Below are 12500 nucleotides of genomic sequence, written 5' to 3'. Positions count from 1 at the left end.
GACTTCTTGGTTCAAGCCCCACCACTGCTAAATTGCCACTGTTGGGCCTCAAGTTAAGGCCCTTAACTTGAGCTGTACTCGGTTGCAAGTGTAAGTTGCTTTGGATGAAAGCGTCTGCTCACACACACTGTTCAAACACAGACATTACTTACACACACACACACACACACACACACACACACAGACACTACTCACACACACACTGTTCAAACACAGACACTACTCACACACACACGGTTCAAACACAGACACTACTCAAACACACACACTGTTCAAACACAGACATTACTTCCACACACACACACACACACACACACACACACACTGCTCAAACACTACTCACACACACTGTTCAAACACAGACACAACTTACACACACACACACACTGTTCAAACACAGACACTACTCAAACATACACACTTCACAGACACTACTCACACACACACTGTTCAAACACAGACACTACTCACACACACACACTGTTCAAACACAGATACTACTTACACACACACACACTGTTCAAACACAGACACTACTTACACACACACACACACACACACGCACACACACACACTGTTCAAACACAGACACAACTTAATCAGTAACAGGCCAGATCAGCTATTCTGGGAGCGTTTGCCTTTATTATACACTTCTATTAGGAGACACAACAAACACGTTATTGTGTTGCTAATTAACTGTTAACTGATCTCCTCAACAAACACCAACACATACAGATGCAAACACAAAAATATACACCTCTCTCTCTCTCTCTCTCTCTCTCTCCAAATGTTTGCCCTTAATATTTTTTGAACACTTTTTTGGGCATTTTGGGGGTTTTTTATGCACTTTACGGTGAGCTATTAATATAAGACTAATGAAAATAATTATTCTACTACTATGTGTTGTAGGGGTATGTGTGGGCAGGGGTGTTGAGAGTAAGGCACTTGCTGATATCCCAGAAAGTCTCCCTTTTTGACACTCTAATGATAACAGGTATGTAATACAGTATACTGTAATATATACTGGTATGTAATACAGTATACTGTAATATATATTGGTACATATACTATATACTGTAATATATACTGGTACATATACTGTATACTGTAATATATACTGGTATGTAATATAGTATACTGTAATATATTTTGGTACATATACTATATACTGTAATATATACTGGTATGTAATACAGTATACTGTAATATATAGTGGTACATATACAGTATACTGTAATATATACTGGTATGTAATACAGTATACTGTAATATATATATTGGTACATATACCGTATACAGTAATATATACTGTTACGTACTAAACTATATTGTAATATATACTGGTACATGTACAGTATACTGTAATATATACTGTTATGTAATACAGTATACTGTAATATATAGTGGTACATATATTGTATACTGTAATATATACTGGTATGTAATACAGTATACTGTAATATATATTGATATGTATACCGTATACTGTAATATATACTGTTACGTACTACACTATATTGTAATATATACTGGTACATATACAGTATACTGTAATAGATACTGGTACATATACAGTGTACTGTAATATATACTGGTATGTAATACAGTATACTGTAATATATACTGTTATGTAATACAGTATACTGTAATATATACTGTTATGTAATACAGTATACTGTAATATATACTGGTACATATACAGTATACTGTAATATATAGCGGTACGCACCGTCGACGCTCCGGCACCGTCTCTTATTCGTGTTCCCAGGCTGGTAAGCGCCGTCTCTTCGTCCGAGTCTCCCTGCTGCGAGAGGCGCTTAGGGTACGTGACCTCCTCGGTCATACGATATCCTCCCTGCTGATCCGCCGGGAAAATCCGATCCCACGATCCCCGATCCTGCGACGGAGAGCTGCCGTCCGAGTCTGCTACATGGACGCAGCAACGGATCAACAAATGGCGAACGGCAAAGAGTACTGGATGTGTCGGTTGCGTTCATGTATATTTAAATATTCAATATTATTTTTAAAATCAATGCAGTTAGATTACGCAGCGGTAATTTACTCTTCACATCTATTCCACTTTTCATTATGTGTTCTGTGTTTATTTCAGGGTTCCCGGAGCCTTTTTACATCCCCAATACAATGTGTTAATGCAGCAAAATCGACGTATCACTCGCGCTAGAGCGATAAGTTCTCAGGGTTTGGCACAGAACCAAGTTCCCAGCTGCAAATGAGCAGTACAGAGATATTGACCCTGGGAAATACGATTACAGTGGCAGAATCTCACGCGGAAAAAAAAAAAGAAAAAAGCCTTATAGCGAGGGGTATTTGCTCTCACGACCACTACGCTCAATGTGTTGCTTCGCCCGCCGGAAATCGCTTACCTGTTACGGAAAACATCGCGCCAACTGCAACAAACATGAGGCATCGCACCGCGAGCATGCTGTTCACATAATCCCAGAGAGCTTCATCTGATTCGTTTTAGCTGTTATTATGACAGGCGCCGGTACATTACAAAGCACCTAATAAAGGTGTATAATTCAGTTAAGGCAGTTTTCATCCGACCGTTCCTTTCGAAAGTATGAGTCAAAATCGGCTGCGGAATATGATCTGCAACGAAGAAAATCGATAAATATATATTCTAAAATATATATAAAAATATTGTAAATATTGTAAAAAATCTGTCAACTGGGCAACATGCGGTTATGCGTGGTTCGCATGTTGTTCTTAGAGCGTTTGAGAGAACGCGTTTGAGAAGGTATGTGCGCGCAAATCTGTTAGGCGGATCCGTGAAGCGTTCGAGAATTTGAAGGTTCTGCGGCACAGAAGGGCACGTGAGAACCGCGCACACTCCCTCATCCCGTCTCACCCAAATCCACAATTCTCTCCGTGCAGTTGCCATGCAGTCATTCCTTTAGCGTGCAAAAAATTAAAAAATTAAAAACATATAAATAGGTTGACACACTGCGGTATAGCTGAGAAATTCAAAATTCAGTTTAAAACTTTCCTTCTTCCCAATTTGTTTGGTTTTTTTCGCTCAGTGTAAAGTATCTTTGGGGTTGTGAAAGGTGCTATATATACGGAACTTATTATTATTATTATTATTGTTGTTGTTGTTGTTGTTGTTACATTTTGTTTTCCCACTATGTTAAATTCTTGAAATACATGATAATATTGCATTAACATTTGTAGAATTATCATTTATTGTTCTTCCATGCAGAGGTAGGATAAGATTTTCACTTACAAAATCAACAATATGTGTAATTTGACTATGATTGCCCAAATTTACAATTATAATTATACACAGGATAAACTGTCAAATATCCTGTGCCAAACCATGGGAGCTTCACAAAGTGCCCAACCATGTCACCTCATACCAGCAACCACATCACAAGCTCTTCTCAGGAGTCATCAGGTAGGCCCCTCCTATCGTCAGAGGTTTTGCTGAATTAAGCCCACGACTCCTCCAGAAGGCTGAACAGTAAGGTCTGGTGTCCTAGCCCCCTCTACAAGGTCACTGTTAAACCAGCCACATACACCTATTTGTAAATGTAAACCCTGGTGACTACCCAGGCAGGGGTAAGACAGAGGCAATAATCAAACAGCAAAAACAGAGAGAGAGAGAGAGAGAGAGAGAGATTGTTTGATTGATTTGGGTAGGCCTAGTGTGTGTGTTTGTGTGTGAGAGAGAGAAAGCAAGAGAGAGAGAGGAAGAGAGTGATAATATAGGAATTGATAAATGTACAGTAGGCATGAGAAGTTATACAATTTTTAAGGACTGTCAGTCAGTCACTTCAAAGTCCTACATGAGTTTAATAATGAAATGTTCCAGGAAAGTTCCTGACTGACTAACACAGCAAGTGAAAGGTTTATATGTGGTAATAAAGGTCCCACATCATTGCAGCATGTAACCATTTAGTTAGTCGGATCTCCTGAGCTCTGATTGTTGGTACAATCAAGAAAGACATTTACATGGTACAGACACTTTGCATGAACAGAACATGCTTCAGTGAGCTGGGAGTATTTATGGCTGTGTCAGTCAACACTCCATGACTCTTAAGGATAACAAATCCAAAAGCAATAATGACTTTGATCACCATCTTCATCTGGACACTCATGACCTACACCAGGGGTAAGAAAATAGTCACATTTGATTTTTAGTAAACTGCATTTTTAAAAAGCACTTGTGTTCCAGAGAAACAAGTTTAAATATAACATTTTTAAAAACATCTACCACAGGCTTTCTCAGAATAAAATCCATCTTGATTAATGCAATATTTCCACCTTTCTCTCCACAGACTCTCTGGGTCAGGTTGTGTTGACTCAGTCTGGAGATCAGATGGTGCAGCCTGGTCAGACTGTCACTATTCACTGTAAACACGAGCCGGCAATTAAATGTGTGAAAAAAGACACATCAAAGTATTGTATGTCCTGGTATCATCAGATTCCTGGAGAAGTTCCTAAACTCTTGATATATTATACGGATCTGAGAGCTTCTGGTATTCCCTCTAAATTCAGTGGCAAGGAATCTGGAAATCACATTGATTTCACTTTGACTATCAGTGGAGTAGAGGCTGAAGATTCAGGAGATTATTACTGTCAGAGTCAACACTTCATTGGTGAAGGCACATCAAATCCACTGTTCACACAGTGAATAAGCATCACACAAAAACCTCAGTCAGACTGTAAAAGGGCTGCAGCTGAGTTCTACAGCAGGTGCAATGACACAGGCCACAGAAGAAACACACACACACACACACACACATACATCTATAATACACACACACACCATATACACTAACCTCTATCATACTCAGAAACACACATACCTACAAAACATCTACATTTTGGAAGCATGCATACAATTAAATAATGCTCCTCCAGCACCATGGTGCAACACAAAAGAAGAACATGAGTGTAAACAATAAATATGAAATACAGCACAAATATTAACATATAGGCAACACCAACCAGTGCACCATACAATAGCATTTTAACAGATATGCTTATAGCATACAGCAGTCACTGAGGTAACAGTACACTCATTTCAGAACACAGTATTGTTAAATGGAATACAGTTTTTGTTAAATGGAATACAGTTTTTGTTGTTGGAATTGAGAAATCTGATGGCATGCGGGAAGAAACCGTTGTACAGTACAGCTGAATACACAAACGTTTTGGTACCTCTTCAGAGACTTTAAGATAGAGATGAGTTTGTGATGAGTGGTGTGTGGGCTCATCTATAAAGCTGGTTGCATTGTGAAAGCAGCATGTGTTGTAAATGTCCACGATGGAGAGGAGAGACACCCTGAGGACCTTTTCGGCTGTTATTACTATTCTCCTGAGGGTTTTGCAGTCCGAGTCAGAGCAATTCCCAAACCAGGCAGTGAAGCAGCTGTTCAGGATGCTCTCTATTGTAGAACACAGCGATAGTAGTAGCAGGATGAGCTAGAAGTAGGAATTACTGCTGGGCTTTCTTGACGATGGAGCTGGTATTGAGGGTCCAGGTGAGGTTCTCTGCTAGGTGGACACCAAAGAACTTGGTGCTTGTAATGATTTTCACAGAGGAGCCGTCGATATGGACTGGAGAGTGAAAACCATTTTCCTGAAGTTAGTCACCATCTCTTTTGATTTCCACATTCAGTGACAGGTTGACATGTTCTGAGACTTCCTCTCTGTACGCTGACTCATCATCCCAGCTGATGGGATCCCCTTTAGTCTGGTCATCAGTGAACTTATGGTTCAAGCTTTGCATTGCTGCACAGTTTTGGGTCAACAGTGGACTGAGCACACAACACTGGGGAAGCTCAGTGCTCAGTGTGGTGCTGCTGGAGTCAGTGATCCTGATCCAGACTGATGGGGATTTCCCAGTCAGAAAGTCCAGGATCCAGCCACAGAGGGAGGAGTTCAGACCCTGCAGTCTTAGCTTTTCAACCAGACACTGAGGAATGATGGTGTTGAAGGCTGAACTGCAGTCTATGAACAGCATTCTAACATGTGTGTCTTTTTGTTCAGATGGGTAAGGGTCAGAGGAAGCGTGGGGGCAACTGCATCATCTGTTGAATGGTTGGGATGATATGTGAACTATAGATAAACAGCACTGGTGTCCAGTCTGCAGAGATACACAAAAGAAGAAGCAGCCAAAAGTAATGCCTTTGTTTGTAACCCACCTTGTTTTCATCGTAAGTCATCACACCTGAACCTCATTACACACATCGTATATGTATGTATTTAAACCCCTGTGTTTGAGAGTTAGTTGCCGGTCATTGTTAGTGTTAATATTCATGTGTATTTTCATAGTTCATAGTATTTGATTACGCTGCCCTGTTTGTTATGTGTGAGTGCCTTTAATGTTTATTGTTAATCCATGTTTCATCTTATTTAATAAATGTCTGCCTGCAGTTGCCTCTGCAGGTGAGATAGCAGAGCGTAATGAGATTTGGATCAATGTAACACTCCACAAGTTGTCTGTTAAGTTCAGATGTTTGTATTATAATAATATTTTGTTATTGTATAATATATAATTTTATATAATAACAATACAAACATCTGGTTCTTGTCCCTGACCAAAGCGGGCAGTGATAGGGGCCCTGAGAGCTCGGTCACATCCCAGCTGTCTGCACACCACCTCTGCATGTCCCAGTGATCATCACACACTGTTCCATCACACACTGTTCCCCACTGGCCATTACTGTAGATGGCTTTAACACTGGGGGCATTGGGGTAGTAATGCCTGCTCTGGTAGAGTGGAGCCAGAGCAGGCAATACTGCCCCAATGCCCCCAGTGTTAAAGCCCTCTATTAGGAAAGAATAATAAACAGTTTTATTGACTATAAGGTACTAATAAATAGACACATATTTCTGTAGAACTAAGCAAAGCATTTTCTGTGTATCCTAATGTGTCTTGCAAAGGATGTCTGAAGAATAAAGATGCATGTTGGTATATAGGAAAATATTATAGCCTTTCATTGGCATATGAATTTGCTCATATGAAGCCAATATTTATATCTGAACCAGACACTTACCAGCAAACAAGAAAACACTAAGGGTACTGACGACTGAAAGTAAAAGAGATTTGTTACTAAACCCATGATATCACATCCCGTGGCCACATAGTTGTGTTAGTCTGGTCAAAGGTTCACGTTGAACATCAGGAAAGCACACACAGAGGAATTAATAGGCAGGAGAAACAAGGGACAGGTGAAAGTGATAATGCTGATAGGTGAGTGATTGGGATTGTGGAATGTGATTGGATGGATGTGTGGGAGCTGGCATGAACTTCAACAAGGTTGACACCTCAAAACAAATGCGTCATGCTGGACAACAGTTCAATTGAAGTGGGTTTATAAAATTTTAAAAGCATTAACTGTTCATCAGTAGGTTTATAACATTTATAACCATTAACTGTTCATCAGTGGGCTTATAACATTTAGAACCATTAACTCTTCTTCAGCTGTTCCAGATTCCTGAACAGCAACATTATTTGCAATGCACATTCAGTCCTGGAATGCCGAAGCTGCACTAAATTTGACATGGACTGTTCTCCCGTGCTTTCTGAAATCATCTAGCAGTTGGAGACATGTGCATATACCAGATGTATGTGTGTCAAGTTTTTGAAAAATGTGGACAACAAACAACTCTTAGCACCAATTGTCAGACCTGGATGTTACACTACTACAATAACAAACATCTATTACATTAACTATTATATTTCATCATCAGTAGAAATGTGTTAGTATACAGCAAAACATAGTCTATGTGACTTAATGATTCTAAGACCATTTCAGTTCTTTCTAGTCTCATCATCATTATGCAAGTGTTATAGGCAGTGAGGAACTTGTATTAGTAAGACTGCCTACGTGTACTGGGTGACTCAACACTACAGTCACAATGCTAAACAAATAGTAGAAAAAGCCAAAAATGAATGTGAGGCGAGGTCTGAGCCTACCTCAGTTCATGTTCTTAGCAAATCAAACGAAGCAACTAAAATGAAAGCAAGCAACTTACATTAATATAATAAATGAGGCTCAGAGTGATGAGAAGGATCCATATGCAGGTAAGGGGTTTTAACGAAGGGAGTGTGAAACATCAAGGGAGCCAAAAATCAAGGTCCAAAGGCAAAAACAGGGTCAAAACCAAAATAAACGCAGAGGAAAAAGGGGCAAATGTACAAAGTAAAGTCAAAACATACGAGCACAGTCCAAGGCACAAGAACAACAATATCAGGTAGCAAACACAGTAACACTGGCAGTAATTCACACAGAGTGAGGGAACTGGAGAGTTTAAGTAGGGAGGATCATGTAGTGGGAACTTGGGACAGGTGAGTTCAGTGGAGGTAGCTATGGCAACTGGGTTAGTACTCTGGAGAGGAGGACCTCTGGTGGCCAGAGGGGGGATTACTGACATGAGAGCAGCTAGATTTTAGAGAAACATGGCAGTGATCAACCTAAGCTTTATGTCCTCCACCTATGGTGAAGGGTTGTTTGTCATAGATAATAATATCTTGCTCTTAGAACTTGGTGGAAAACTATGTTGACTCAAAACACACTTAAAATAGAAAATCGGTTCGGTTTCTAGAAAGGAGACAAAAAATGCCAGAAGATACAGATGTGAGGGACAGTCATTAGGTTTAGAAAGGCTGGAGTTTTCCTTTAGCACAGTGTGTGAAATGGGACATCATGAGAGGTGCAGTATTTTAAACATGTCAGACAACTTCACTCAAGAATTATTAACAGAATTTGGAGATTCTTTGCAAGATATAGAAGCAGAACAGTCAGTACAGTTAGTACAGACAGTACAATCAGTACAGCCTGTATAGTCTGTACAATCAGTACAGCCAGCACACTCAAACCCAGCCAGTACAATCAGTACAGTCAGTACAGTCATTACAATCAGTACAAGAAGTAGAAACACACTCAAGGAAGCAGAATGAAGAATGTGGTGTATCCAACATTCCCTACTGCATCACACACAGGTTCATATTAACTCAACTTTTGCTATAGCTCCTACCCTATCATATATATCATGTCACCCTGCTCTAATATCAAAGGCCAAGTTATATTTAAAGTTTTTCTTTTCTGTCATACATCATAATCAGATTCTTCAAATGTTCTCATAAATGAAAAGGTATGACAATTAAGCAGAAAGTGCTATGACATTTTGCTTTTCCTTTATTTATTAGATCAAACATGCCATGTTATTGTGAACATTTAAAAACATTTACAATGTTGGTTTTACTGAGCACATTTACAGATGAACAGTGTTAAAACTAAATGGAGTCATCCACAGGCAGTACATAAAAAACACTTAGTACCACACTAGCAACAACCTGGGATACCACAGCAATTGGTTAGCATCCACGTAGTAACAGCATAGTAACTACCTAGCAACTACTTAACAAAAGCGGAGCAACAACCTAGAACGCAGTGGTAGCTCAGTGGTTAAGGTACTTGAAGGTTGCCAGTTGCCAGTCCAAGTCCCACAACAGCCTGGTTGATGCTGTTGGCCCCTGCACAAGGCCTTTAACCCTCAGTTGCATAAGTTGTGTTTAGTTGGAATTGTAAGTCGCTTTGGATAAAAATGTCTGCTAAATGCTGTAAATGTAGAACACCACAGCAACCACTAGCAATGCCATTGTAACCAGCACCTTTCAGCTCTTTGCAAGCACTATGCATTTTCTTCAGGTAATGCAAATCTATTTTTTCAAATGTAGTGCTGTGTTGACAGAAACAGGTGGCAGTGATGCAGTGTCCTTCAGGATCACTGCATTATTTCAAGTATCACTGGATGTTGTATTTGTTTTCTAACCTATAAAGGTTTCTCCATAACTGAACATGTAACACCAGCATCTTCACCATGGTTACAGTTGTGTTCCAAATCCAAGATGAGAGCACTGTTTGAGGGAGCCTTCACTTCCAAAACAACCAACATCAACCAGAAATACTGGGCCACTTCCCTGACCAAAGCGGGCACTGGTAGGGGCCCTGAGAGCTCGGCCACATCCCAGCTGTCTGCACACCAACACTTTATGTCCCAGTGATCATCACACACTGTTCCCCACTGGCCATTATGGTAGATCTCCACACTATCACAGCAGGCATTTTCTTTGTGTCCTAATGTGTCATGCAAAACATTTCTGCCAAGGATTTCAGAAGAATAAAGATGTAAGTTGGTATATAGGAAGATACTGCAGCCTTTCATTGGCATATGAATGGGTTCATATCAAGCCAACATTTATGACTGAACCAGACACTTACCAGCAAGCACAATACTTTGTGCATTTTGCAGAATTGTCCTGACTTTACCTTTTCACTCATTACACATAGACAATAAATGATTCTCAGTCATTGTTATTCTGATAAGGATTTTATATCTGGGATCAAGGGTCCTCTCTAATCCCTAGAAACCCTCTTCTTCCTCTATGGACAGAGGCTGGAGGTCTTTGACAATCATCTCTCCCAGGCATTTTGTGATTGTCGCTGCTCTGCCAGAATCTTCTGCAAACAATACCACACAAACCAACTGAAGCTACAGGCTGTTTGTTAAATCTTATAAATGTAAGCAGCCTCTCCATATACATGGACAACAGTAGAAATAGAGAGGAACTGGTATGTTCATTTGACTTGCTGATCTGAATGTTCTGTGAAATTGTCAAAAAGAACAACAATTTACCAATATTTGCTTGCTAGTTTAGCCAGTTACTCCAGTGCAAAATAAATAAAGCCAACAATGAACACTGAGTTGACTGACTATATTTGAGGTAAGTTTAATATTCTGTGAAATATATTTATTTGTCAAGCTATAGCTATAATGCTATGTGTTGTTTAAATTGTTCTTACAGATTGGATGTTATACATGGAAAAGATTCTGAGGATATCTGCACAAGATGGTCCAACAAAGACAAGTCACATCCAAGTGAGAAGACCAGCAGTCATCAGAGAATGCAATTAAAACAAGGGTTGGGTGGACCTGTGTGACTGAATACTGAGATGTTATAAAATGTCAAGCAGAACCAAGAAATGGACTACCTGTGTAATTGGTCGCTTCTCTGATGTTGCCATCACGAACTCCTGGATCCAGTATAAATCTGACAGCAAAGTCCTGAATCAACCTGCAAAGGGCACTTAACAGTGCCTGCACTTCAATTTGCATCTGGCTGAAGAGCTGATAAATAATACACATCTTGACAACAGTTCAAATAAAGATGAAGCGCACGAACTAACAGTGAAAAAGAGGATTCCACAACCAAAGCCATCTGTGTGTAAACATGGAGTCAAATCATGTCACATACTGTCATATCACATATTGTGGACTTACTGTAATATATATTTTTAAAAATTCAAACTCCATTTTATAACTCAGCATTTACATTTTTGGCATTTAGCTTACGCTTTCATCCAAAGTGGCTTACAATTCTGACTGAACACAATCACACACACACATACACACACACTCACATCTAGTGTGTGTGTGTATAACACACAGTAACATAAACCTCCATCACACACTAACGTCTAGTGTATGTGTGTATAACGCACAGTAACATGAATCTCAATTACACACTCCACAGTTTTTACCGATGGAGTATTTTCACAATCAGCTAATCACCAATGCATCCATGAGCTGAGCGGAGTGTGTTAGAGCAGGGAAACACTACACCCTGCAGTGCTGTGGCGTCCATGCTCTGAGTGTGATGAACCTATAGTAGCACCTCAGGACAGTGAACAGACTCTCACACTTACTGTGGGAGGTGGGACATCGCTTCCCATTGTAGGCAAATCTTGTGAGTGTCATATCAAAATCTGAGATCACCTGAAATATGCAAAACAACCTACATTACTGACCTTCAATTTTAAACTGTTCTTCTTGCGGCTTCAATATATATACTACTTTATTGTCTTTCTTAATAAACATCTTTATAAATGACTCTGCATCATAAAATGGGCATTTACATCTTGTTAAACAGACACACTCCTTCATAGAACGCTGTTGTTACATACAGTATGTTACCAGTGTTAATATATCAGGGTTCACGCCTGCTCCTGGAGGGGTCTGCATGGCTATTGATGCCATATTTGCTGTGTACTTTACCTGTAAAGTATTGGGTCCAGAGGGCTTAATGGACTCCAGAATCTGCTCTAGATGTTCAGGGTCCTTCATATGTACTGTAGCCTTTGACATTTCTGGGATCTGTTGGAGGCAGGAGTGACATCAAGCAGCAGAACATTTTAGTTTATTCCAAGACTCAGTGAGATTCCAAAACATAACTGATGCCATAAATATTTATTGCTCTATTTCTTTTCTTCTAAACACACACACACACACACAACACACACACACACACACACACACACACACACACACACACACACACACAAACACACACACAGTGCACATGTATTGGTTGTAGATGTATGATATTGAGCACACATCTACATGAGTATGGCAGATAATATCTTAACAGAACAGGTGTGTGGAGTGAGTCTAGTGGAATAATGGGG

General features: G+C 39.8%; 1 protein-coding gene and 1 long non-coding RNA gene across 9 annotated transcripts in view; both read right to left on the bottom strand.

The window, feature by feature from the left end:
- Positions 1 to 2823, bottom strand: part of LOC113582927 (disintegrin and metalloproteinase domain-containing protein 11-like) — a 26526-nt gene extending 23703 nt beyond the window's left edge. For 5 of the 6 annotated variants that reach the window (XM_081704697.1, XM_035529430.2, XM_035529432.2 and 2 more), the window contains exons 1-2: positions 2385 to 2823; positions 1730 to 1926 (exon numbers count right to left, since the gene is read on the bottom strand). In XM_081704697.1, coding sequence (XP_081560823.1) covers positions 1730 to 1926; positions 2385 to 2442 — 255 coding nt within the window. In that variant the 5' untranslated portion in view covers positions 2443 to 2823. The remainder of the gene's footprint in view (positions 1 to 1729; positions 1927 to 2384) is intronic. The other variant, XM_035529431.2, reaches the window with a different exon arrangement.
- Positions 2824 to 9159: 6336 nt separating this feature from the next.
- The window catches only part of LOC113582920 (uncharacterized), a 4168-nt gene continuing 827 nt past the window's right edge, over positions 9160 to 12500 (bottom strand). Inside the window, exons 2-5 of one of the 3 annotated variants that reach the window (XR_014126757.1) lie at positions 12091 to 12189; positions 11028 to 11811; positions 10257 to 10496; positions 9160 to 10135 (exon numbers count right to left, since the gene is read on the bottom strand). This is a non-coding gene — a long non-coding RNA (uncharacterized LOC113582920). Of the gene's footprint in view, positions 10497 to 11027; positions 11812 to 12090; positions 12190 to 12500 lie in introns of all 3 variants that reach the window. The other 2 variants (XR_004776404.2, XR_014126755.1) reach the window with 2 other exon arrangements.

This window comes from Electrophorus electricus, chromosome 2 (genome assembly GCF_041902795.1).
Source record: "Electrophorus electricus isolate QZ-2024a chromosome 2, ASM4190279v1, whole genome shotgun sequence".
In the NCBI taxonomy this organism is placed as follows: Eukaryota; Metazoa; Chordata; class Actinopteri; order Gymnotiformes; family Gymnotidae; genus Electrophorus; species Electrophorus electricus.
The sequence above is the reverse complement of the archived record's forward strand: the minus strand, read 5'-3'. Positions and strand labels throughout refer to the sequence as shown.